General features: G+C 43.5%; 1 protein-coding gene across 1 annotated transcript; it reads right to left on the bottom strand.

Moving 5' to 3' along the window:
• Window positions 1-9,268: 9,268 nt before the first annotated feature.
• GNG10 (G protein subunit gamma 10) lies at window positions 9,269-20,108 on the bottom strand. Its single transcript, XM_065406132.1, has 3 exons — window positions 19,928-20,108; window positions 14,129-14,260; window positions 9,269-10,239 (listed from the first exon to the last, which is right to left on the bottom strand). The coding sequence occupies exons 1-2, from the start codon at window positions 20,006-20,008 to the stop codon at window positions 14,135-14,137; spliced, it is 207 nt and encodes a 68-aa protein (XP_065262204.1). The 5' UTR covers window positions 20,009-20,108; the 3' UTR covers window positions 9,269-10,239; window positions 14,129-14,134.
• Between the last annotated feature and the right edge of the window lie 4,720 nt (window positions 20,109-24,828).

Here is a 24,828-nt window from a genome sequence, read left to right as displayed (position 1 = left end):
GATAAAGTCATTGCGGAGAAACTAAATGGATTCTTTGCTTCAGTCTTCACGGCTGAGGATGTTAGGGAGATTCCCAAACCTGAGCTGGCTTTTGTAGGTGACAAATCTGAGGAACTGTCACAGATTGAAGTATCACTAGAGGAGGTTTTGGAATTAATTGATAAACTCAACATTAACAAGTCACCGGGACCAGATGGCATTCACCCAAGAGTTCTGAAAGAACTCAAATGTGAAGTTGCGGAACTATTAACTAAGGTTTGTAACCTGTCCTTTAAATCGGCTTCGGTACCCAATGACTGGAAGTTAGCTAATGTAACGCCAATATTTAAAAAGGGCTCTAGGGGTGATCCCGGCAATTACAGACCGGTAAGTCTAACGTCGGTACCGGGCAAATTAGTTGAAACAATAGTAAAGAACAAAATTGTCAGACACATAGAAAAACATAAACTCTTGAGCAATAGTCAACATGGTTTCTGTAAAGGGAAATCGTGTCTTACTAATCTATTAGAGTTCTTTGAAGGGGTCAACAAACATGTGGACAAGGGGGATCCGGTGGACATAGTGTACTTAGATTTCCAGAAAGCCTTTGACAAGGTCCCTCACCAAAGGCTCTTATGTAAATTAAGCTGTCATGGGATAAAAGGGAAGGTCCTTTCATGGATTGAGAACTGGTTAAAGGACAGGGAACAAAGGGTAGGAATTAATGGTAAATTCTCAGAATGGAGAGGGGTAACTAGTGGTGTTCCCCAAGGGTCAGTCCTAGGACCTATCCTATTCAATTTATTCATAAATGATCTGGAGAAAGGGGTAAACAGTGAGGTGGCAAAGTTTGCAGATGATACTAAACTACTCAAGATAGTTAAGACCAAAACAGATTGTGAAGAACTTCAAAAAGATCTCACAAAACTAAGTGATTGGGCAACAAAATGGCAAATGACATTTAATGTGGATAAATGTAAAGTAATGCACATTGGAAAAAATAACCCCAACTATACATACAACATGATGGGGGCTAATTTAGCTACAACGAGTCAGGAAAAAGATCTTGGCGTCATCGTGGATAGTTCTCTAAAGATGTCCACGCAGTGTGCAGAGGCGGTCAAAAAAGCAAACAGGATGTTAGGAATCATTAAAAAGGGGATAGAGAATAAGACTGAGAATATATTATTGCCCTTATATAAATCCATGGTTCGCCCACATCTCGAATACTGTGTACAGATGTGGTCTCCTCACCTCAAAAAAGATATTCTAGCACTAGAAAAGGTTCAGAAAAGAGCAACTAAAATGATTAAGGGTTTAGAGAGGGTCCCATATGAGGAAAGATTAAAGAGGCTAGGACTCTTCAGTTTGGAAAAGAGAAGACTAAGGGGGGACATGATAGAGGTATATAAAATCATGAGTGATGTTGAGAAAGTGGATAAGGAAAAGTTATTTACTTATTCCCATAATACAAGAACTAGGGGTCACCAAAAGAAATTAATAGGCAGCAGGTTTAAAACAAATAAAAGGAAGTTCTTCTTCACGCAGCGCACAGTCAACTTGTGGAACTCCTTACCTGAGGAGGTTGTGAAGGCTAGGACTATAACAATGTTTAAAAGGGGACTGGATAAATTCATGGTGGCTAAGTCCATAAATGGCTATTAGCCAGGATGGGTAAGAATGGTGTCCCTAGCCTCTGTTCGTCAGAGGATGGAGATGGATGGCAGGAGAGAGATCACTTGATCATTGCCTGTTAGGTTCACTCCCTCTGGGGCACCTGGCATTGGCCACTGTCGGTAGACAGATACTGGGCTAGATGGACCTTTGGTCTGACCCAGTACGGCCTTTCTTATGTTCTTATGTTCTTATGTTAAAGTCAAAATAGGCCTTAAAAAATCAGTGTGGGAAGATAAAGTTTAATTAAATCTAAAAACACTTAGGGTGAATGCACCAAGTTATTTTTCTTCTGTAGCAGATGAAGTTCCTAGCTAAGTTTTATGTTTTTCTATATTATGTATTGCTAGGGACAAACAGAATCCTGTATGAAGGATTTATGCAAGATTAAGGAACAAATTTTCAAATATTTTGCTTTTTTTTAAGTGTAGACATTTTTTACTTACTTGAGAACATTTACAGTGTGATCCTGATGAAAAATTTCTAATTACACATTTATTGGAGAGTCTCATGTATCACTCATCTAATATAAAGAAACATTAAAAGCATGCCAAAGTTTGCAGTCCTTAAGTATATCACAGATTGCTTTTGTAAATTAATTCTCAGTTTAAAGTCACAAGATGTTTGTGCAGATACTTCTATTCATGGAATTTATTCTAAAAATAGTAATCTGTACAGATCTCAGTCTGGTTACAATCTTGTCATTCTTTGTACAGTAGCATGCTTTGAAAAGCTACGGCCTGCTATTACTACTGAGAAATGCATTGCCAAGTCTGCACAACTATGGCATTGTTTTGTAGTTAATCACTCCTTTCTTATTTCCCCACTTTCTTTCATAGGTTTAGGCTTTGCACAAGTACCACAGCTCAAAAAAAGGCGACTAACATTTGAAAAAGCCCCTGGAAGAAGTGATGGACAAACTCGTCTTAAATTCTTTTGAATTAAATGTAGTCTTACTATAGACACTTTTTAAATGTGTGAATTGTTTCAAGGGAGCCATTTTAAATTATATAATTATTTCTGACCCAATTCTCTGGTCATTTTCATATATTGAGAAGTTATTGGGTTGAACTTTTTGCATGTTTATTAAAAAGTTTTTTGTTTTTTTTTAACATTTTACCAAACAAGTTAGTTACTTAATCTGCAGAATTACTAGGAAAAATGTCTATTCTTAGATGTAGATTAAGATAAATAAAAACATTTCCACTTTCACATACTGCCTTTTTATCATTTGTTTCCATATCTCATGAATTAATTTTAAAGAACCATATTGTCCTTTACACACACAAAAAGGCAAATAAGGGCCTGGAAGCTATACATTTAAACTCTTGAAGTTTCCTTGATCATTTCAGTGCGGGGATCTGGGTTTGCTTGTGAGGGTAGGGTGCTGGGCTTCTGAACTTGCAGGAAAAAAGATCCAGAGGCAATTCTGGCAATTATGGGCCAATAAGCCTACCTTCAGTACCAGGCAAATTGGTTGAAATTATAGAAAAGAACAGAATTGTCAGATTGATAAACATGCTATATTTGGGAAGAGTCAACTTTTGTAAAATGCCTCTGCCCCTTCTCCCCACTTTCCCTGGCTCTTTAAGACAACATGTGGAGAGTGATGCAGTGCAAGAGAGTGCTGACAGGTCATCTATCTCACAGAATTGAGCAGGGAGAATGCTGATGAAGCCAACCATGCCCTGGTCCTGCCTCCTTCCAGCCTAGTCACACCCCTGCTTGACCCCTCCAGTGAGCTTGTCTAGGCATTTTTGCATCAGTGTAAAGCAGGGCTTGAAACCAAGGTAATTAACACCAGTATCCTTCCCCACCCCCTTAACACCAGTGCAGAACATCCATACCTGAGAACTAACCCCAGTGTAGCTACAATGCAGTGCAAAAAATTCCTCATGTTGACAAGCCTGGAGTCCCAGCCCCACATTTTCCATGGAATTATAATTGTTACTCTAAGCAGAGATACTTCCCAATTAGTGCCTCTGTTCCAGAATCACTGGAATGGCGCATCAGGCCATACATTTGTGTTTTAAAAGTAAGCAAGCTGCAACCATGTTTGGAATGATCTACACCGCTCCAAAGAAATTTCCCACAAGGCCCCTGAGGCCTCTCAACACTTCAAAGGCAGCCAGTCCAAGGCCTATACAATTCTTTGAGCGGAGGCTGCTACTGGCAGTGCTTACCCCCGATATTGGATGGCAACAAACATTGCTGCAGCAGCCTGCTGCTGTAACCTTTAGGTTGAAATATTCCCACTTAATATTAAGTTGTTAAAGATGAGGGTGCAATAAAACCCAACTTAGTTTTCAGGGTTGAGCCTCTAGGTTGGTCACAGGAAATTTATTTAGTAGAGGACGACTTGGTGACACTATAAATGACAACCAAACTTTATTAAAAATTATTATTAGTTAAGCAAACAGGCATACAATTACTACTTACACAATACTGCAATTACACTGACACTATGTGATGAAATGATGTATCAATGGGTGACCAGTCCACTGACAACAGAGTAAAGTACAGGCTGGGATCTAACTATACCCTGTGGATGTTAACTGAAGTTTTCTCCAGTTTAAACAAACCTATTCTTTTTATACCCCATCATAATACTAATTAATATTAAACTGTCCTTTACCACAATTACGTTTCCACCATTTCTTATTGGCTTTTTACATTACACATTATTTAAATTAACATCTGCACCAAAGTCTTTCCCATTCCATCAATGTAGACAGCATTTTAATACATTTACAGTTCTCAAAAACACTTTTAAAGCCTTGCTCAAAATAGTTATAACCAAAACATCACAATACCATAACCTTGGCTCATGTCCTTGCTAACTCTTACTTTCCCATAACACTCTGTCTCCAATTTATCTTTGACTTTTCTCACACTAGCTACTTCAATTTCCCAGACTCCTCTACACTTGGGCCCAAAACATAACTTCTACTTAAGTTAGCCTATTTCTTAAGCCAAACAACACTATAGGCTACACTGCTCCGCCCACTCCACCAGTTTCCTCTAGTCCTTCAGTGTCCTGATCCAGCAAAGCAACTTAAACATGTCTGTAACTCTAAGCACGTGCCTAAATCCTTTTCTGGAGCAGGGTCCTTGTGAGTAGTAAGGATGCTCAGAAGTAGCAACAACCACCTGCGCTTCCTTGGAGGTGGGGGAGGACAGGAGGAAAGAGACAGACTCTAGAGCTCATTGAATAGGGAACTCAGTTGAGTTTTTAATGGCCCAAGCAATGGGACTTTCACCTTTTCTTCCTGCCCTGCCTAAACCGTATTCAGCCTAACTGCTTCCTTTCTCAATTTCATATCACTGCTCCTAGCAATGCCCACTTACATCATATAGGATAGTGTATCTCCTTAGTGTTTGCACCCTTTAGGTATTTGTAGGCTGTCATGATCACTCTGATCTCCTGCATCTTTCTTTTCCCAACTTCCTCCAATTTGTCTCTAATAAGCACCCCAGCATGAACACGGTATTCTAGGTGCCGGTGGCCTAGAGCCATAGAAAGGGGCACTATTATTACTGCCTCTACACATTTGCACTGGCCATTCTTCTGCCATATCACATTACAAATTCATGTATTTGTATTACAGTCGTGCCTGTTAACCAACTGAGAACAGGGACTCATTGTGCTAGGCACTGCACAGGGTCAAGTTCCTGTCCCAAGGATCTTATCATCTAAGCAGATAAGTCAGCCAAAGGATAAGGTAAAGGGATATACAAGCAGATGGCCTGATCCAAAGTCCATTGCAGTCAAATGGGGCTTTCCAGGCCCAGACTGATTGTTTGCAAACATATTAGTGCCATGATTATTCTTAGAGAGGGAACATGTGCCTGTTTAATATTAGTACCACAAACTATTTCTTGCATTACTTGTGTTCCAAGGTTCTCCACCATAAATTCTCTTCCCCAGCCTAACATATTAACTTACAAGTTTCTCCACTTTTGTACTCTTCTATTTTTTTCTGTCCAGGTTTCTAATATCTTTAGATCACATTCTATTGTTTCCTCTAGTATTTCCAGAAAGTCCCATTTTCATATTCCCAACAAGTTATATTTACATTTTTACTCCCTTTTCTAGATATTAATGAAGAGGTCAAAGCAGACCTGGCTCAGCACAGATGCCTGTGGGTAAAACATTAGACACCTTTCCCTAATCCAGTACATCTTATTTTGTTTTTAGTCCCTCAGTCATTTCGCAGCAAGGTTGAAATGTTCTACCTATCAACATGAGGCGGCACAATCCTCCAAAAGTCTACGTTCGGAAGTCTGGGATAGGCTCACACTGGAGGCTTGAAACTCAAGAGTCAGAATCCCGCAAGACATCCAGGGCAGAATTATAAGGTAAGTAATTTTCCCTTTTTCCTACTGTTGCATGTCCCACTATGCCAGGTCTTCCACTTGTCAGTCTTGTACACTAAAGACACTCTGGAACAAGGACTGCCTTTATTTTTGTGGACTCTTTAGCGCTCAGCCTAATGTCACTGCTAAACAAATAGTAAAGAAATTATAACATCAAATGTACCCTCAAGTGCTATACAAGTAAGAAGGAAGACAGAGGTCCCTGTCCCAAGGAATTACAATCTAAGTGGATTATGAAATTATGAAAGGAAGATAGACAAAAAAGCAAGTGATTAAGCTGTGAAATTTAACAGACATTTTATTACTTTTCTTGTCAAGGCTACTCCCAGTTTTCATTTTAGAAAGAATCATCAAAATGTAAACCAACTGCCAGCAATGAAAGCTTTTTCCTTAAAAAAGTTATCCTTAGTCCTTGACAGTCACTGAGATCCTTCAGCACCCACCAGTATCACTCTCCTAATATTTTGAGTGGCTCCTGGTGGATTCTCCAGCACTGGCAATTTTTAAATCAAGGTTGGTTGTTTCTCTAAAAAAATCTGTTCCAGTTCAAACAGGAATTATCTGGAGGGAAGTTCTCTGCCCTGCATTCTACAGGAAGCCTGTAGAATACAGACCTTTCTGGCCTCAGAATACATTTGTGGGTGAGGAGAGAGGTTTCCCGCAGAGGCACTAGCTGCCATTGTTGGCTCCAGTAGAAGACGACAAAGAGACCTGGCCCCCATTCTTCATCTGAAAAGTTGACCTCTGTGAACACTTGGTGGTTAAAACAGCTATAATGCTGGAGAGACATATGGATCAAGCTGTGGGATGTAATTCTCTTCTGCAGGAACGGGTGTACAATATATGGTTTGCAGAGGAATGTGTTTCAGCTCCAGAACGTCAGTTTGTTTTGTGGCCTCTGGCTTTGATGATTTAATTTTTCAGACCCTAAAATATTTAAAGTTTAATGTAATAACTGGGCGTGAGGAACAGATGTCGCAGAATGCTTATACTTGCAGTTAAAAATCATCTTGACCTTAAGCTTTCACCGAGTGCATATTCTGTATCTGAGCAAAATAAATAGATCACCAGAGACAGCAGTTTTGTTTTCAAGAGGAAAATGGGATCCTGGCTCTAAAGTGAGAATTCCTAGAAGTAAATATGCTGAACGATTTCCCCTTGCAGAAGTCCTGCCACAACAGTGACAATGCTACCAGCAGCTTTTAACTTACAGTAGTATCCGAAATTGTTGTTATGCAAGTTGCCTGGGAAGGAGGGTTTAGAAAAGAGCTTTCATATGCAACATTCAAAATCATTATCTTCTGTAGAACTGCAAACAAACCACCTCCCCCCTTACTTTATCCAGAATAGGAGATGGATTTAAATAGACATTGCAGTCCATTTGCTATTTCTAGCCCATTTTTGTGGTCACTTGACCAAACCACTCTCTTTCTATTTGCATCATGGATTTGGTAGTGTTTTTGAAAACTCTCCCCCAAACTGCTAAGCTCAGGAATCTGTTGCTTCAGTGTAAGACTACAGCTCTGCAAAAACTGTCGTAGATAACCACAGGGAGGGAAAAAATACAGCTTCTACTCCCTAGCCTGTATTTGTCCTTTCACACAAAACTTTAATGTGAACATAAATTAAATATTAATGGAGATATCCTATCTCCTAGAACTGGAAGGGACCTTGAAAGGTCATCAAGTCCAGCCCCCCTGCCTTCACTAGCAGGACCAAGTACTGATTTTGCCCCAGATCCCTATGTGGCCCCCTTAAGAATTGAACTCACAACCCTGGGTTTAGCAGGCCAATGCTCAAATCACTGAGCTATCCCTCCCCACATACAAGAAAAGTTAGACAGTACAGAACATTGACAGAGAACCTACAGTGGATAACTTTAAAAACAGATACAGGCATACACTGCCTTCAGCAGGCTAGGTGCGAAGGGAGTGTAACTTGCTGTTTGTATTCCTTTTATGCTGGTCCAGAAAAAAGGGAATTACAAAGCTAGCTGCTGCAACATCTTAAATAAAAAGGAAAAACCCCAACACCCAGTGTTAAACTATTTGTCTTTGGCTCTCTCTCTCTCCCACACACAAAGGCCCACACGGAGGCAATATTACTCACAAAAGAAGACTTTCCCCCATTCATTTAATATTAAGAAATATTAAATGCTTTTAGCTTCTAAAAGAGATGCATTTAAAAAAAAAATCCCAGAATGTTAACACAGAATTCACTAGTGATTTTTTTGGGCAACCCATGTTGTCCAACTCCATCCTTGATGACTCTGTCCCTATTTTTCTCCCACTCGTGCAGAAAACACTTACCTCTAGGCACCACACTGCATCTTTTTGTCTGAGCCCATCACCTTGCAGCCAACCCCACCAACCCTCAACCAAGTCGAATGGTCACAGTTAAATGATAAACCCAAGTTATTGGTAATTTGCTTACTTCCCAGGTGAAATACACCTGAGGACTAGCAAATTTCCTATCTTTCTACAGGCTATTGAGTTGTATCATACAAAGGGGAGGCACTGATAAGGAAGGATGACCCTGCTCCGTCACAAGCTCCCTACATTTGGGCAAGTCACTTTTTCCCTCTGGGCCTCAGATATCCGTCTGCACAATGGGGATCACAGAATTTCCCTGCATTGCAGCAGCATTGTGAGGTACAGACCCTAATAACTGTGAGATGTTCAGGTGACCTAAGATAGATAAAAACAGAAAGGAGCATGGTGGCTGGGAGTGGAAAGAAGTATGCCGAGGAAGGGCATAAATTCTTTCCTGTGGAAGGAGGCAGAGTTCACATTGGCAGGGCACATACATAGGCACTAAACTAGTACGCTCCTCCGCCGTACCTCACCAGAATGAAGGTATTTGTGAAAGATTCAGGGTGAGATTTTCCAAGCTGCCTATGAGATTTGGATGCCCAGTTCCCAGTGACATTAATTGGAAATGAGTGTTCAAATCCCTTAGTCCCCTTTGAAAATCTCACTCTAAGGGTGTATGCTCCGTGCACATTTCTTCCTATAAGTTGGGTTATGATGCCTTCCCTTATTCACACAAAGAAGTTAAACATCTATAACTACTGCTTTTCTATTAACAGGAGACAAACTTTTCTGGATTCCTGCAGTAACCTATGCAGCCCTAAATGCCATGTAATTCATGAGCCTTCCTTCCCATGTCTAAATCAGAAAATCCTCCTATGAACAAACAGGTCTCCTCCTCCTTATAATAAAACAAAGGTCAAAGGCAGTAGGGAAAGGAATTTTATTTCCAAGCTTCTAAAAGATTAATACAAACACTGGAGAGTAAACAAAATGAAAAACTATTAAAAAAAATAAGCAGTGTCTTGTAAAAGTGCTCTGTAAAAAACCAAAGGCACACAACCAACAACATTATACACTCATAGAGGCTTAATGAGTTGTGTATTTCAAGCCTTAATAATTCTGAGTGTGAACTCATTTTGCATTCATGTTTTTCTAGTGTTCTGTGAATATTGTTAATCACATTTTAAACATGTTAAGAAAATTCCAACAAAGCAATATCTTGAGAAGCACAAATAAGAAAGACAGTAAACAAGTTGGACATTCTGTAGTGAATGTGTCATAAGAATCAAGTCTGTGCTACATACTGTCAGGCAATTTCTATAAAAGACATCACATACTGATTTAAAGGCAGCTGCAAAGCAGTCTGAGTTAGCTCCCAAGTCTTAAAAATTTAAAAACAAAACAAAACAAAAAATCTTTCCATTTGGCAACACTGTTCTCTTATTAAAACTGGGTTCTTGTGTATTTTAACATGCACTTAGTGGGTGTCTGTTTAGAAAATGTAAATACCAACTGTGGGTGAGAGGAAGAAGTAATTTAAGTGTGTACAAAAATCCTTAATCCAGGCATCACAATTATTAAGGGGGAAAAAAGTTATTTGGTAAAATTAAAATATTTTTCCTTTCTAAAATGTAAACAACCTCATCATTAAATAACCTTGTGTAGTAACTATGGAAACAATGTTAACTCAGTTATTAAGAGTGCTTTCTCATATAAAATACTTTACACATATTAGCAAAAGATCTAGTCAACTACTGATACACCAGAACAGATTGATAAATATCTAGGAGATTGTTTTGGCCACAGGAAAAGTAGGGCACAGAGATAGTGTTTTCTTGAGAAGGAAAGGCAGCTGTTATTCATTTCATGCTTGAAGAGAACTCTCCACCGACGTTCCCTACAAAAGGAAAAAGAGTTTTATTAAAGGCTGTCTTCGCCTTTCTTCTTTAATAAATTCTTCTCACAAGCTGTAACACAGAAGCCTCTTCACTGTGGGTTAGGTTAAACGTGCCATTGATGGGTGCTAGCTTCCTGGAATACTGTAAAATTTGTCCCCACCATTTTATCCTCATAAAGCAGTAGCAAAAGTGCTATGAAATATCGGTCTATTAGCAAAAGAAGAAAAACATAAAACCCAATACCCATTTATGTACTTCTGGAATGCTTGCAATAAATCATCTACTCGGCTCTTATTCCTCAAACAGGAGAAAAATCCTGCATCTTGACAGGCCAATGTAACCATATGATACTTTATTTCTTAACTCAGATGGAGTCAAGTCCTAGAAACACACATACACAACTAGAATGGCAGCTTCATAAAAGGAACAGAATATGGAAGAGTCACCGTCATCCTAAATATCACATTTGCCGGGACACCTAAGATTATTGTAACAGAGAAAAGAGAAAAAATATTTTTTCTGTTCGTGCATTTGACAGCATTTTGAGCCATCAGTTGCACTGTTCCCCCAGTCAATTTCCCTTTTTCACCCAGCTCCACAGAGGTGGGTTGGCTGAATGGTGAAGGTTGCAGGTTTGAGTCTTGCTCAGTCTCATACTGAAAGGCCACCTCCAGTTCACCCACCTGCAAAACTGTACCTGATCCATAGGGTTAGCGTAGCCAAAGATGGTCAGACAGGATGCTGACCACACCACTCCCTTGTATACCACTGGCTATGAAACGGACGTGCCTTAACCATGTCAGCCCGAGGAGCCATTGGCTGCAGGAGCTTTTACTTTGACACAGCTCCAGAAGAGAAAACAAACATTTAAAAAAAAAAAAATAGGAAAATGTGATTTTTAAAACCACCAAATTTGGCAGAGGGACAAAAGTACCAATTAAACGGAATAGATTTCAAGTTGACAGTGTCCTCTAACAAAGCGCAAGTAAATGGGACTCTCATCATTCCTCCTGTCGTGGCAATTTATTTACCCTCCCTACCAGGAGTTATTACCTTATTTGTCTCTTTTAAAGAATGATGAGGATTGGCTGCTCCTACATTAAACATGCTGCCTGTGCTATGTAAGATTTTTAGGCAAGACCTAGGGGCTTGATCCTGCAAAGAACTACTCACACCCTTGAAGTACCAGGGCTGTCCATATGACTACGGATGGGAATAAACACATAGGTGAGAATGCCTTTGCAGAACCGGACCCTAATGATTTGTCTACACTCGATTTTTTTCTTAATATTCCCAGCTGTTACTACCAGCAGTGCTGGCAATGCAGGGAACACTAGTGTAGACAGCGTTCAGGTGCCTGCTGGTGAGTGAACCACATTGTTTAGACTTGCTCAGAGCAGGTCAACGATGACAGTGGTTACCAGTCTACACTAGGCCCTCTGTTGCTGCCGTCTCTCATGGAGCTGCGCCAGCTGTAACAATGGTGGGGAAAAGCCTAGTGTAGACCCAGCCTAAGTGAACTGCAATACAACATGCAAGTTGAAAAGTGTTGTAACAAGTGGAGAGTTATTTAAATCAGTTCAAATGCTGCAGCCTCATTTGTTTCTTTCAAGCTGCCTGCAGTCTCTTTTGGGACTGCATTAGTTAACAAAGACACTAATCAAGAATGCAGTTCCATTTGATGCACTTCCAGGTCAATCATCAAGAGCTGAAGAGAGTTAAAGGGTGTGAAGTAACAGGAAAAACGGTATGTTTGAAATGCGTTGTAAGAGAGACTGCAAATGGCATTGAACATGTTAAATGCCGTGCTTAAGTTAATTAGAAACTGGATCATCTATTATTGGGTCAACAGAATCAACCATGTATGCTTAAGTTTACTGCACAGTCAATCCTTCCTCTAAATTTCCTTCCTTTCCCCAGATAACTGATCTTCTAAAATAGTACCTCAGCATGAATGCCATATCTGCTGGAAGAAAGCACCCCCTGAAATCACTTCCCAGACAATATTTGTGACGTTGTGCAGTCTATATGGTTTTATAAAAACTTGATAATAAGTCAATATAATGTAACTGGGATAGTTTTAGAGAAAATATGGTAATAAGTGAATATAACGTAACTGGGATATGCTTCATGCAAAAGGTCTCTTGTAAGGTATCATTACAAAGCTTATAATCTACTGAGTATGATCATCTGATTTGTATAAATGTACCACTCTTGTATCTAAAACTAGAAATATAAAATGTAACTCTGAGGGCCTACTGTAATTATGTAAAGTGTGGGCCATTAATGATGGTTTGGAATCTTGATGACTCCCATTAACCAGGACCATTGTCTGCAGATGGTTGTGTTTACCTGTTAGTCTTCCTGTATGTGTGTGTGCTGGCAAGTGGGCAATGAAGTCTTGCAATGACATGTGATCATGTCACCTGAACTGGAATCCATCTTTAACCTGGTGCTTTTCCAGTGACGGGGGGTGGAAACCCAGAGGGACAAAGGGTTCCCGCCTTATGCAAAAGATATATAAAGGGGTGGAACAGAACAAAGGAGAGAGAGGAGCCATCATGAAGAATCCCCTAGCTACCACCTAAGCTGGAACAAGAGCTGTACCAGGGGAAAGAATTGTGCCCAGGCCTGGAAGGTGTCCAGTCTGAGAAAAACTTACTGAAGCATCTCTGAGGGTGAGATTATCTGTATTTAGCTTGATTAGACATAGATTTGCGCATTTTATTTTATTTTGCTTGGTGACTTACTTTGTTCTGTCTGTTACTACTTGGAACCACTTAAATCCTACTGTCTGTATTTAATAAAATCACTTTTTATTTAGTAATTTACTCAAAGTATGTATTAATACCTGGGGGAGCAAACAACTGTGCATATCTCTCTATCAGTGTTATAGAGGGCGAACAATTTATGAGTTTGCTCTGCATAAGCTTTATGCAGGGTAAAACGGATTTATCTGGGTTTAGACCCCATTGGGAGTTGGGCATCTGAGTGCTAAAGACAAGCACATTTCTGGGAGCTATTTTCAGGTAAACTTGCAGCTTTGGGGCAAGTGATTCAGATCCTGGGTCTGTGTTGGAGCAGACGGGAGTGTCTGGCTCAGCAAGACAGGGTGCTGGAGTCCTGAGCTGGCAGGGAAAACAGGAGCAGAGGTAGTCTTTGCACATCGGGTGGCAGCTCCCAAGGGGGTTTCTGTGATCCAACCCGTCACAATATTCATTCCTAAACCACTGTGAATGTAATGTGAAGGCCATCTGGAGATCCAAGCGTAGGGAGATGACTCAACTTTGGGGGAAGGGGAACTGGGTCCCTTACTAGCCATTTTGAGTAGTACGCCATGCTCCTCTGGAGGGACAGTTTCCTACTCTCAAGTGGAGGTAGCTACCTTTTCCCTGGTCACCGCCAATGGAGGAATGGGGATTGAGAGCACGGCTGAGTAGAAACAATCTACAGTTACAGCGGGAGAAGATAAAAGCTAACTTGGAAGTGTGCCATCAACGCCTGTTGCCTTTGATCTCTAAACCCTTCCTAGACTCCAAAATGAAGAAGGGTCTTATCTGAAGTGCAGAGTATCAAACTGATTACGCACCCAACATCCTGCTGTTGCTGAAGACTCATTTTAAAAATAGCTACAGACACCGTATCCGCCAACAAGCGAAAGAAGAGAGGAGGGACGTCCAGAGGGAGAAACATGTTTTAACTCTAGTGCCCAGAGGGACTAGGAATCCATTTGGAGGGCCAGAGTAGAAAAAAAGTAAGCACTTTGCTACAGAAGAGGTATTGTTGGCATGTATGTAAGAGACAGGAAGAGAACCCAATGGAAACTTGTCATTTCTAGGGCTTGGGGTTTACAGCAGATAGCATATACGACTTCTGTCGCTACCCTACCTGACTTCAGAGTAAAGCACAGGACCTAGGCTCCCGGAAAGGATTGCTCCCAGCAGGAACTCCTATTAGCAGGGCATCTTTGCAGGCGTTCTGCATACAATACTGCTGAAGTTCTGCAGCTGCCTGAGAGACCTGTACAAGGAAAAAGAAACACTCATATACACAGGGGAAATCAGTTCATTCCCTGGCATCTAGTAAATAGTTGCTCTTTTTAGTAACCATTATCACAGAGTAGGAAAGCAGCCAAGCCAGCTCCCAAAGCGAAAAGTGCTGATTAAAATAACGCAGATTCAAACGCACAAAGCTCTGACAAGACAGACGTCGCGTCAATGAGTATTTTCAATTCTCAGCCACGGCAGCGTGTGGAATGTAGGTGTTGGTGCCACGGAATTCGGTTCCATTGTGCCACAGAGCAATTCAATTTTCTTGTGTACTTTATTACAAAATAGCCACATAGCAATGTACACAGCGCTTCCCACCATGGAAAACATCATTCCCATCCCAAAGAGCTTACGCGCTAAATAACAGAAGACAAATCAGGCGAGACATAGGATAGCAGCAGGGCAGAGTGAAGAGCTTAAAATTCGAACCTCCCTTAAAAAATTTAATTTAGGTCAAAATTATCAAGATTGGGTGCCTAAAGTTAATCTCCTAAATCTAGATATAGGCACCTGAAGAGGAGTGGCCGGATAGGTCTGAAGCAAGCTCAGGAGACAGAAGGTATTGAGGAGCCTGAGGCATCCATGCTCCTCTCTTAGACAGCAAGCTGGTTAGCATATGCAACTTTTGGAGCTGGACAGAGAGAGATTCAGGAATCAGACAGTGAGGATGCAGACAGCAGTGTGGATCCAGGAAACGTTTAAGGATGGGGTGTCTGTCTGCCAACGTGGTAGGATTTTAGTCAGCCAAAGGGCACTATTGGAGAACACTAACTGGAATCCCCAATCACCAAGTGTGACGTCCTCACCTGAAGCTACACACCAGGCCTTTTTCTGAGCTCAGGAAATATAACTCTCCCTTCCTGTGCAGCGCCCCAGCACTCCCAGAAGAGGGGACTGTAGGGGTTTACTTGCTGGATTGGGACAGTGACCCCAACGTCCCCGTTGCCATGAATGGACCATCCACAGGGCCGTCCTTAGGATTTATGGGTCCCTATTCAGTATTATTAAACTGGTGCCCCATGCCCGACGTCAGCCCGGGCTCGCATGTGTATTTTAGATAAGGGTGGTTTTTTGAAGGATTTATTTAAAAAACTATATGTCTGAAGATCCAAACATTTAAGGCTAAAGATGAATACTCAGATTGTGCATCTAAAAATCTATGCAAGGATTTTTTAGAGATGTGAATTTATAATCTTCAGCAACATACTGGGGGGACAGATAGCTCAGTGGTTTGAGCATTGGCCTGCTAAACCCAGAGTTTGTGAGCTCAATCCTTGAGAGAGCCACTTAGGGATCTGGGGCAAAATCAGTACTTGGTCCTGCTAGTGAAGGCAGGGGGCTGGACTTGATGACCTTTCAGGGTCCCTTCCAGTTCTAGGAGATAGGTATATCTCTATATTTATACACTAATGAAGTATTTTTACAGCAAATTTTATTACAGTAATGCACAACTGTTTTGGTCAAGAAATTCAGAAACTGACAGGAATACCTGGGAGTTGGCAAATGCCTGTTAAATGGCTTCATGATTGGCTCTTTAACAGTTTCAGTGTTGAGCTAATAGGTCTGGCAGGCTGGAGGCTTTTTCACTTTTAAGTACTAGATCCCCTCCAGAGGAAGACTCACCAGGCTTCAGCAGCCAACTGTGGTGGGTGCCTGCAGGAAGGGTCAGAACAGGCAGGAGGGTGAACACTAAGCCCCACAGGTGCCCTACACAGCCACCTATGCTGCATATGCCTACGGACGGCCCTGACCATCCATCCCTAGGGCCTAGTGAGCTTGCTGCCATTCTCAGACTGTCAGATCCAGCAGCATTCCCAAGCACATGGTATGGCTTTTCTCTGCCCTCTTACTCAGTTCCCTTTTTGGGGTCTGTTCTATTCACTGCCAGCCACCACCCCCCTACAATATTAATTTTTCTGAGTATCTCATCCCACCACACTGTGTTCAGAGCCTCAGAGATGCTTGAGGCAGCCTCACCCAAGAGGCAACGGTAGAAGGGACTCTGCAGAAGTAGACTGACTGATTGCCATTCTCCCTGACCGTGGAGCCTCCCCTTCTGGAATGCCTGGAGGGTTTCTTATTCTTTCTCGGTCCCTTTCTGGGACTGGCCTCATCATTTCCAAGCCACGCCATTCTCTGGACCGCAGCACCAGTCGCTACTGAGGAGCCTGAAAACTGGACCCTTTCCTGTTGTGTGACCATGCACCTGAAGAGCTAATTGGTGTATTTAAGTGCCCTATGCCAATACCAAAGTGCAGAAGATAAGGGCAGGGCTACATACACAGTGCTCTGCTATGGAATAATTAGCAGAGTGCGTCCTGGATATGCCATGTTGTACGTTGCTCAGCACCACTCTGCAGCCCTCTTCTGCCTAGCTTTGCTGACACGGGCAAACTTTGCAGCCAGCCGATGAGCAAGGAGCCATATGTATCCTACTGCTGTTGATAACTATATTAGAAGGAGGTGCACACCTTGCGTGCGGCAGCTGTGCAGTAGCAGTCTATGTGACACAGGTTAGTACCGTTCAGTAGCAGGGCCATCTGTCATCATTGCTTGTGCGCTCTCCATGCAAGCCAAATGTACGTTTTCCCCTCTCACTCCTTAATCGATCATATTTCAGCATATGGCAGTAACTGCGCTCAGCCCAGCAGCCCCCCTTGTGCATGTCCCTGTGTGTAGGTATCACTTTCAGACCAGGCTCCTCCTCTGGGAAAGTCTTGCTCCCTGGGCACTCATCTGGAGAGAAGGGCAAAAACCCTACCAGAGCGTGCAATCGTGGGGGTGGATTTCCCTCAGATAATTCATCACATACTCTGAACAGCCAAAAGAGAGCTCTCTTTTCCCCCGCACAGCATCCACCTCAGCATCTTTTAAAATCCACCTGCATGTTGTTTCATCATTATATTCTATTCCTTGGTGTTTCCTCTTTTTATGCCTATTTTACTGTTCTGTGGTCAAATTATCTTGCCAAGAGACATTTTTTTATCTGACTTTTTTTTTAAAGTCCAACAAATAAAACCAGAGAGCCCAAAAAACAAACCAAACACCTTCCAACAAAGAACAAGAGTGGAAATTTCTGCCTGACAGGTGAATGTTATCGAGAGTTGAAAACAGAACATTGGAATGGAAATGATTAGGCACCCTCAACTGTAATAGACAATACCGCACTGCTACAATACAGAAGAACTGTGCACATTTGTACCATTGACCAGGCTATTCATTGCAGATTCCCAAATGTAATGAATGAACATGCAAGCAAACAAATGATAAACTATAATCCCTGTTACTGAATCAGTCTATGGGGACGTCTGCACTACCCGCCGGATCAGCGGGTAGCGATCGATCTATCGGGGATCGATTTATCGCATGTAGTATAGACACGATAAATCGATCACCGATCGCTCTCCCGTCGACTGCTGAACTCCAGCAGTGCGAGAGGCGGAAGCAAAGTCGACGGGGGAGCCACGGCCATTGATCCCACGCCGCGAGGACGCGAAGTCAGTCATTTGAATTCAATCTAAGATACGTCGACTTCAGCTACGCTATTCTCGTAGCTGAAGTTGCGTATCTTAGATCGATCCCCCACTCCTCCCAGTGTAGACCAGGCCTAAATGTACTTTGTCATTTTAACTAATATTGTTTAGTTTTAATTACTGATGAGCCTTCTTGATTCTATTAGTAAATGTATTGGAGAGAATGGTGAGTTGATGTTAAAATACCCTCTTACTTTCACCATGTAATTGTACAGGTCAGGGAGTTACGCGCTTGCCACTTTCACTGCGAAGCAGATGAGCACAAATTGAGAAAGAGCTGAGACTAGATTTTTCTAGTTATAAAATAGCTGGCTAAACGGCCACAGTTTAAAGTATTGAAGCTGTATTCAAATCTGATTTCAAGATAAGCCTGTGTTTTATGAACTGGGCAGAGTAAGGCTGTGTGCACACTTGGGGTGGTGAGAGAGGAGGAAAATACTGAATGCAAATTAATTTTACTTTCATTGTTTTACAGCATGAAACAGGGTTGGACTTTGCACATAGCTAGAAAGAGTTCCTTTATCAAAGCAACTGTGGAACATGGAATTCTAAACATGGATCACCAGCTATAAAACGAGGCTTTTTGTTGGCAGGATTTTAGAAAAGAAATAATGATAAAAACAAACATACACACATCTAGGAATTGGCAGGCCTCATTACAGCCTCTCTATTCAAGTCTAATTGGAAGTGGGTGAGATCAGCAGGTTTGGGGGTCTAGATTATCATGTTTGTGGATCAGCAAAAAGAATTAATGAGGTTCTGCTATATTATTCATTATCGCCTTTTTTCCTGGGAAATGCTCTCCTGCCACACTGATGAGTTGGATTGGCAGGCACCCCACATGCTGCATCCAAGGCTCAGAACCTGTCCCCCAAAGTACATCATTCAGTCACTCTCTCTCCCAGTCCTTTGTCAAAATACCTCAAACTGAAGACAGTTAACCCCCTCCCTGCCCCATCAGCCGGCACAGACTGCTGAAGCACCTCTCCTCCCCATAGCCTTCTCCATGTTTGCTCTTCCCACCAGCCTGGGGCTGGGCCAAGTCCTTGCCTACTTCTGTCCTATTGAGCTGGTTCGGGAAGGGGCAGCTCATTTTATTTAACACCAAACCCTATAGAACAACAGAAAATAAGCCAATGTTAAAAAACGCAATCAACTGATCGCTTTTTCCCCTTGCAAACCACAGACCTGGGGCGCTACTCAGCCATTGGTTTGATGAGACTTCCATGCCAGCTGTTTGCTACATTCTCCTCCTAACATAAACAGAAGCCACCACAGCTGAAGGTATTTCCCTGGATCCCAGCTCAGAAGGCCCCCAGCCCAGATGAGCCCACTCACCTGGGTACCAAGTTGTGCCCAGAAGCAGCCAGCCCCCCGACAGCCTTGTAGAACCTACAATCGCTGTAAGAAGACCCTTTTTTGACCCAGCCAGGTAATGAAAGCCTGGTCACAAAACTCCAGCCCTGTCCCAACCTACTGATCCTTGCAGTGCAGCAAGGCTGGGGAGCACTGATCTCTCTCCCCCACATGCCCAGGTCAGCTGAACAGAGCAGCTGCTTAGTTTGTGCTGCCCAAAGCAGACAAGCCTGTTACAGAACGGAACCTAGACCCATCGGCCTAGACCAACCGCATCCCTGGGTTCCGATCCCCCACAGCTGCTTCCATCAGTGGCTCTCCCCAGCCCACCCCCATCTCTGCAGATTTAGTAGTCAAAGCCCTTTCCTCGCCTCTGGGTGCATGGGCTGCTGCTGTCTGAGATTGGCATAGGGTGACCAGATAGCAAGTGTGAAAAATCGGGACACTTTTTTTTCTGGGGGGAGGGAGGGTACAGTTTCTTATATAAGACAAAGCTGCTAATGTGGGGACATCTGGTCACCCTAGACTGGGTGGTCGGAGCTAGTAGAGTGGTGGCTGGACCCCCAGCCAAGTGCCTTTACCCTCGCGCTGCCCCCCTCCGAAAAGGGGACTCAACCCCCATTGACCCCAATCAGAGCCACACTGCTCGCCCACTTTACTTGCCACTGCCCTCCGATTTCGCAGCGGGCCACCAGAGCCCAGCCCTCCCCCCCTTTGCGGGCCAGCAGCGCCCTGCCTGGGGCTCTCACCTTGATCCTCTCCACCCCCGCCTCCAGCTTCAGCTGCTCCACCAGCCGCTGCATGCTGCTCAGGCTAGCGTTGGAAGACATGCTGGCGGCGAGCTCGGCACCCAGGCGAGCCCAGCAGCCCCGAGAGACGCAGGGCAGCAGGAACTGAGCTCAGAGGGGGAGGAGGCAGCCCCGCTCCGGCCCCGCCACTAGCTCCCAAGGAGCAGGCGCTGCCCAGAGCACCATCTAGAGGCCACCAAGCAGCCGCGACGTGGCACAGCGCCGAGGGTGCCAAGGGGGGGCCCGATCCTGCGGAGCCACGCGTGCCCCAGCTCATGCGTGGCAACCCGCGGCGCTGCGCCTGGCCCCGGGGCGTCACCGCTCGCCCTGCAGTTCGGGTTGTAACTGCAGCCCGGAAACGCAGCGGGAAGGTTTTTTGGGCGGTGCAACGTTATCAACCTGCGGGCCCTTGCGAGTGTCGGCAGCCGGCTTGCGAAGTTATTATACAGATTAATATTGCATTGATTGGGCAGCCCACTTTCTGTGCTGCAGCCGAACCGCCTGTCTTCCAAAGGTCCGGACTCCTGGTCATAGTTAAATGAGGAAGGAAAACAAAAGGCTTCCTTCATTAACCAATGCCCAGAAAATGGGAGGCTCCTCTTTGTTCTAGCTGCCTGCAAACGCAGGAGGACAATGGCCCGGCCTTAAATGGGTTTATCGGAAGAACAATGTAGCAGTGGCTCGTTAGCAGTGTTGTAAGATTCCTTTTGCATTCATGTGCCGCAGTTGCACTTGGATGTTTTCATTAATATGAGTGTAAAAAAACATTCTCCTTATTTGCTATGCACCAATGGTGTTCGTGGAACTGTTTAAAATAAAATCAGGAAAACAGGGTCCCTGGCCTGAAGATCTTACAGCTTCAATCCTTAGGCCTGTAAAGGGATCCAGCCATACATGTGAATCTTTGCCATTGATTGAAAGCTGGTTAAAGTCAATAGGAGTCTTTCAGTTAGCTTCAGGGTTTGGGATTAGACTTTTTTTTGGACTGTGTAGAACTGACCTCACAGAGGTTTGCTTACATGGATCTTTTCAGGATCTGGGCTTAAATATGTAGCTTTGGTGTAGAACAGTTGTACTGCAACCATTAGAATTAGCTACATTCTCCAGATAACAGCTAAACAAAAATATAAATATTGTCCCTACTCCAAATGTGCAAAGTCTTAAGATTAATAAACATCATAAAAAACCCTAGCCACACAGCAGTTAGAAATTGTCACCTGCAGCTAGAACTTGAAAGTTCTTGCAGGTACTAGTGCTCAAAAGTTACAAACTATCCCAATATATGAAGAAAAATCAAACCCCTGAAAGGCATCCAATTCCACACTACTACCCATTTTTAGGCCTGGATCTACATGCATAGACACTGGTGTCTGTACAGAACCCCATTGAAGTCAAGTGAAAGGGTCTCTCTACACAAATCCAAATGCAGGATCAGAGACTTACAGCCGGTCTACACTAGAAAGTGAGGCCAGCTTAACTACATTGCTCAGCACAGAGAAAGGTCATGCCCTGTATAATGTAATTAAGTCAAACCAAACTCTGGTGCAGTGGAGATACCACTAGGGCATGTACATTGGCCAAACCGGACAGTCTCTACACAAAAGAATTAATGGACACAAATCTGACATCAGGAATCATAATACTCAAAAAACAGTGGGAGAACACTTTAACCTGTCTGGCCATTCAATGACAGACCTGCGGGTGGCTATCTTAAAACAGAAAAACTTCAAGAACAGACTCCAACGAGAGACTGCTGAGCTGGAATTGATATGCAAACTAGACACAATCAACACAGGATTAAATAAAGACTGGGAATGGCTGAGCCATTACAAACATTGAATCTATCTCCCCTTGTAAGTATTTTCACACTTGCTTCTTATCAAACTGTCTGTACTGAGCCATCTTGATTATCACTTCAAAAGTTTTTTTTCTCTTACTTAATTGGCCTCTCAGAGTTGGTAAGACAACTCCCACCTGTTCATGCTCTCTGTATGTGTGTGTATATATATCTCCTCAATATATGTTTCACTCTATATGCATCCAAAGAAGTGGGTTGTAGCCCACGAAAGCTTATGCTCTAATAAATTTGTTAGTCTCTAAGGTGCCACAAGTACTCCTGTTCTTTTTGCGGATACAGACTAACACGGCTGCTACTCTGAAACCTGTCATAGGGCAATAGAAGAATTCTTCCATCAAACTAGGTACCACCTCTCATGGAGATGGATTTACCACAGTGACAGAAGAAACCCTTCTATTGCTGTGGTGAGTGTCTACACTACAGCGGCACAGCCGCAGGTGTGCTGCTGTAGTGTTTCTAGTATAGAGCTAGCCTAAAGCCTGGCCTACAATACACTGTTTTGTCGGCAAAAGGCAACTTTTGCTGACAAAACAGTGGAGGTGTACACACTATAATGCTACTTTTGTCACCAAAACTCTATTGTTTTGCCGACAAAATAAAACCACCTTGACGGGAGGCATAGAGCTTTTTGCGGCAAAGTTAAAGCGACAAAGTGTCAGTGTAGACGCTGCCATTTCGCTATGTTGCCATAACTGGCCTCCCCCAGTATCCCACAATGTCCACCGTGACTGCTCTGCTCCCTGCTTTGAACTTGGCTGCACTGCATACAGCTATGCAAGCATGCGCCCCTCCCCTTTCAAAGCTCTAGGAAATTCTGACAGCAGAGCATGTGGTCTCAAAACAGCAAATCATTCACCTGAAATCCTGCTCCCCCTGGGCAATAGGAACGCAGCGGCTGCTGCTGTGGGGGCGGAAGGACTCCTGTTCTGTGGAGAGCCAGGGAGAGAGACAATGGCTGATGGGGGGGGTCCCCCCTGTCTCAGAACTGGTTGCTTCTGGCCTCTGTCTGAACTTAAAGAGACAGCATGCTGCCGACACACTCACTCTTCCCCAACACACACACTGTCTCTCTCACATACAACAACTCTTCCCCCAACACACCCTAGTCTTTGTCTCACCACCACCACACACACACACACACACTCCCTGTCACACACTCTTGCCCCCCACCCTTCAGTTGAAAAGCAGCTGGCAATCTAGTAGGATGCCCGTGGAAGATGGGATTGAGAAACCTGCATCATGTGATGCTGTACCTGCCCCATGAGGCATTGCACCCCTTCCCAAAGCACCCTGCGGCCAGTTGCACAGTGGGATAGCTACCACAATGCACTGCTCTCTGTGTCGATGCAAGAGCTGCTAGTGTGGATGTGCTCTGCTGACACAAGGAGCATAGTGTGGACAGGCAACAGCAGTTTAAATAAAGCAATTTCATTAAGGTGGCACAACTTTTGTTGACAAAACTCTGTAGTGTAGACCTAGCCTAAGGTTGTCTGCTCTTTAGAGCAATGACTGTTTTTCTCTGCATTTGGAAAGAACCTTGCACAATAACCATCTTGCTAACTCTTAGGCTATGTCTACACTACCCCCCAGATCAATGCACCAGGGTTGATGAAAGAAAGAAGGGAGATATCCTATCTCCCAGAACTGGAAGGGACCTTGAAAGGTCATTGAGTCTAACCCCCTGCTTTCACTAGCAGGACCAAGTACTGATTTTGCCCCAGATCCCTAAGTGGCCCCCTCCAGGATTGAACTCATAACCCTCGGTTTAGCAGGCCAATGCTCAAACCACTGAGCTATCCCTCCCCCTAGTAGGTCTAGTGAAGACCCACCAAATTGACCCTAGATTGCTCTCCAGTCAACCCTAGTACTTTACCCCAAACAAGAAGAGTAAGGTAAGTCGACGGGAGAGTATCTCCCGTCGACCCAGCGTAGTGTGGACCCGGCGGTAAGTCGACCTCAGCTACGTCGACTCCGGCTATGTGAATAACATAGCTGAAGTTGCGTAGCTTAGGTTGACTTACCATGGAAGTGTAGACATAGTCTTAGGGCTCACCTTCACTGTTAGCTGGAGGTATAATTTGAGTGTGGCCCTTACCCTGACTCCTGTCCACACACAAAAGTCTCTAGCTTAAGTTAGTTGGTGCTTTAAACTCCAGCTAGCAGGCCCATCAGGGGGTGTGGGTGGAAGCTTGAGTGCCACTGATAGTTGAGCTAATAATGAGGTGGAAATGCAGCCACCTGGTGCTGCTGATCAGCTCACTCTATGCAACTTGAGTGTAATTTTGCAGTGTGGCTGCTCTGACTCAAGCTAACGCTGCAGGGCAGATATATCCAGGATGATAGAACCGTTTACCAGCCAAATACCATGTACTAGAAAGAATTCAGGTTTGGTGGATGTGTTTGGATTTGGGCATAGCTTCTGAAGCTGCTTGTGTACATTTTTCCTATGCTGACTCCTGTGAAGGGGTGATCCATTTGTCAGAGATTTACTTTCCTTTCACTAGAGAACAGCTGTAAGACACTGTCACTTTAATAAAATCGTCCAGGAGGGTAAACACGCCTCCTGTTTCCTTTATGAAGTACCTAATGTCTCTCTTATATATATCCAATATAAGGGTATTAAGAAGCATCTGTTCTGCTAAAAACATTCTTTAGCAACCAATGTAATAAAAATGTGTGACTGTACAGACCAGTGCATTGTGAGGAGCTGTCTCCTATTTCCCAAAAAATTCGCTTTGGGGCTGCCCATAAATTATGTAACGCAGTATCTGTGTGGGTCCTTAATTTTGTGTGTTTTCTTTCAGTGTTATGAAGTGTTACAAGGGGTGGCCGGCTGGATCTTGCAACGCTCCAAAAAATGCATTGCGTGCTCTTGTGGACAGCCCCTTTCGATCCTTGAATGGAACCGGGCTTCCCAGTTCCCAGTGGGGCTGGAGGAAGAATTTTGCCCACTTGGGCACATGGCGGAGGTTAAGGCATCAGACGGGAGGCGGGGCGTGTATCT

Source organism: Emys orbicularis, chromosome 6, assembly GCF_028017835.1.
Source record: "Emys orbicularis isolate rEmyOrb1 chromosome 6, rEmyOrb1.hap1, whole genome shotgun sequence".
Classification (NCBI taxonomy): domain Eukaryota; kingdom Metazoa; phylum Chordata; order Testudines; family Emydidae; genus Emys; species Emys orbicularis.
The sequence above is the reverse complement of the archived record's forward strand: the minus strand, read 5'-3'. Positions and strand labels throughout refer to the sequence as shown.

Bases quoted from the DNA above. Each gene is read 5' to 3' on its own strand.
- GNG10 (XM_065406132.1), bottom strand. From the start codon at position 20,008: ATGTCTTCCAACGCTAGCCTGAGCAGCATGCAGCGGCTGGTGGAGCAG. The intron at 14,261-19,927 runs GTGAGAGCCCCA...TTCCTTGTACAG, and splicing joins CGGGGGTGGAGAGGATCAAG to GTCTCTCAGGCAGCTGCAGA.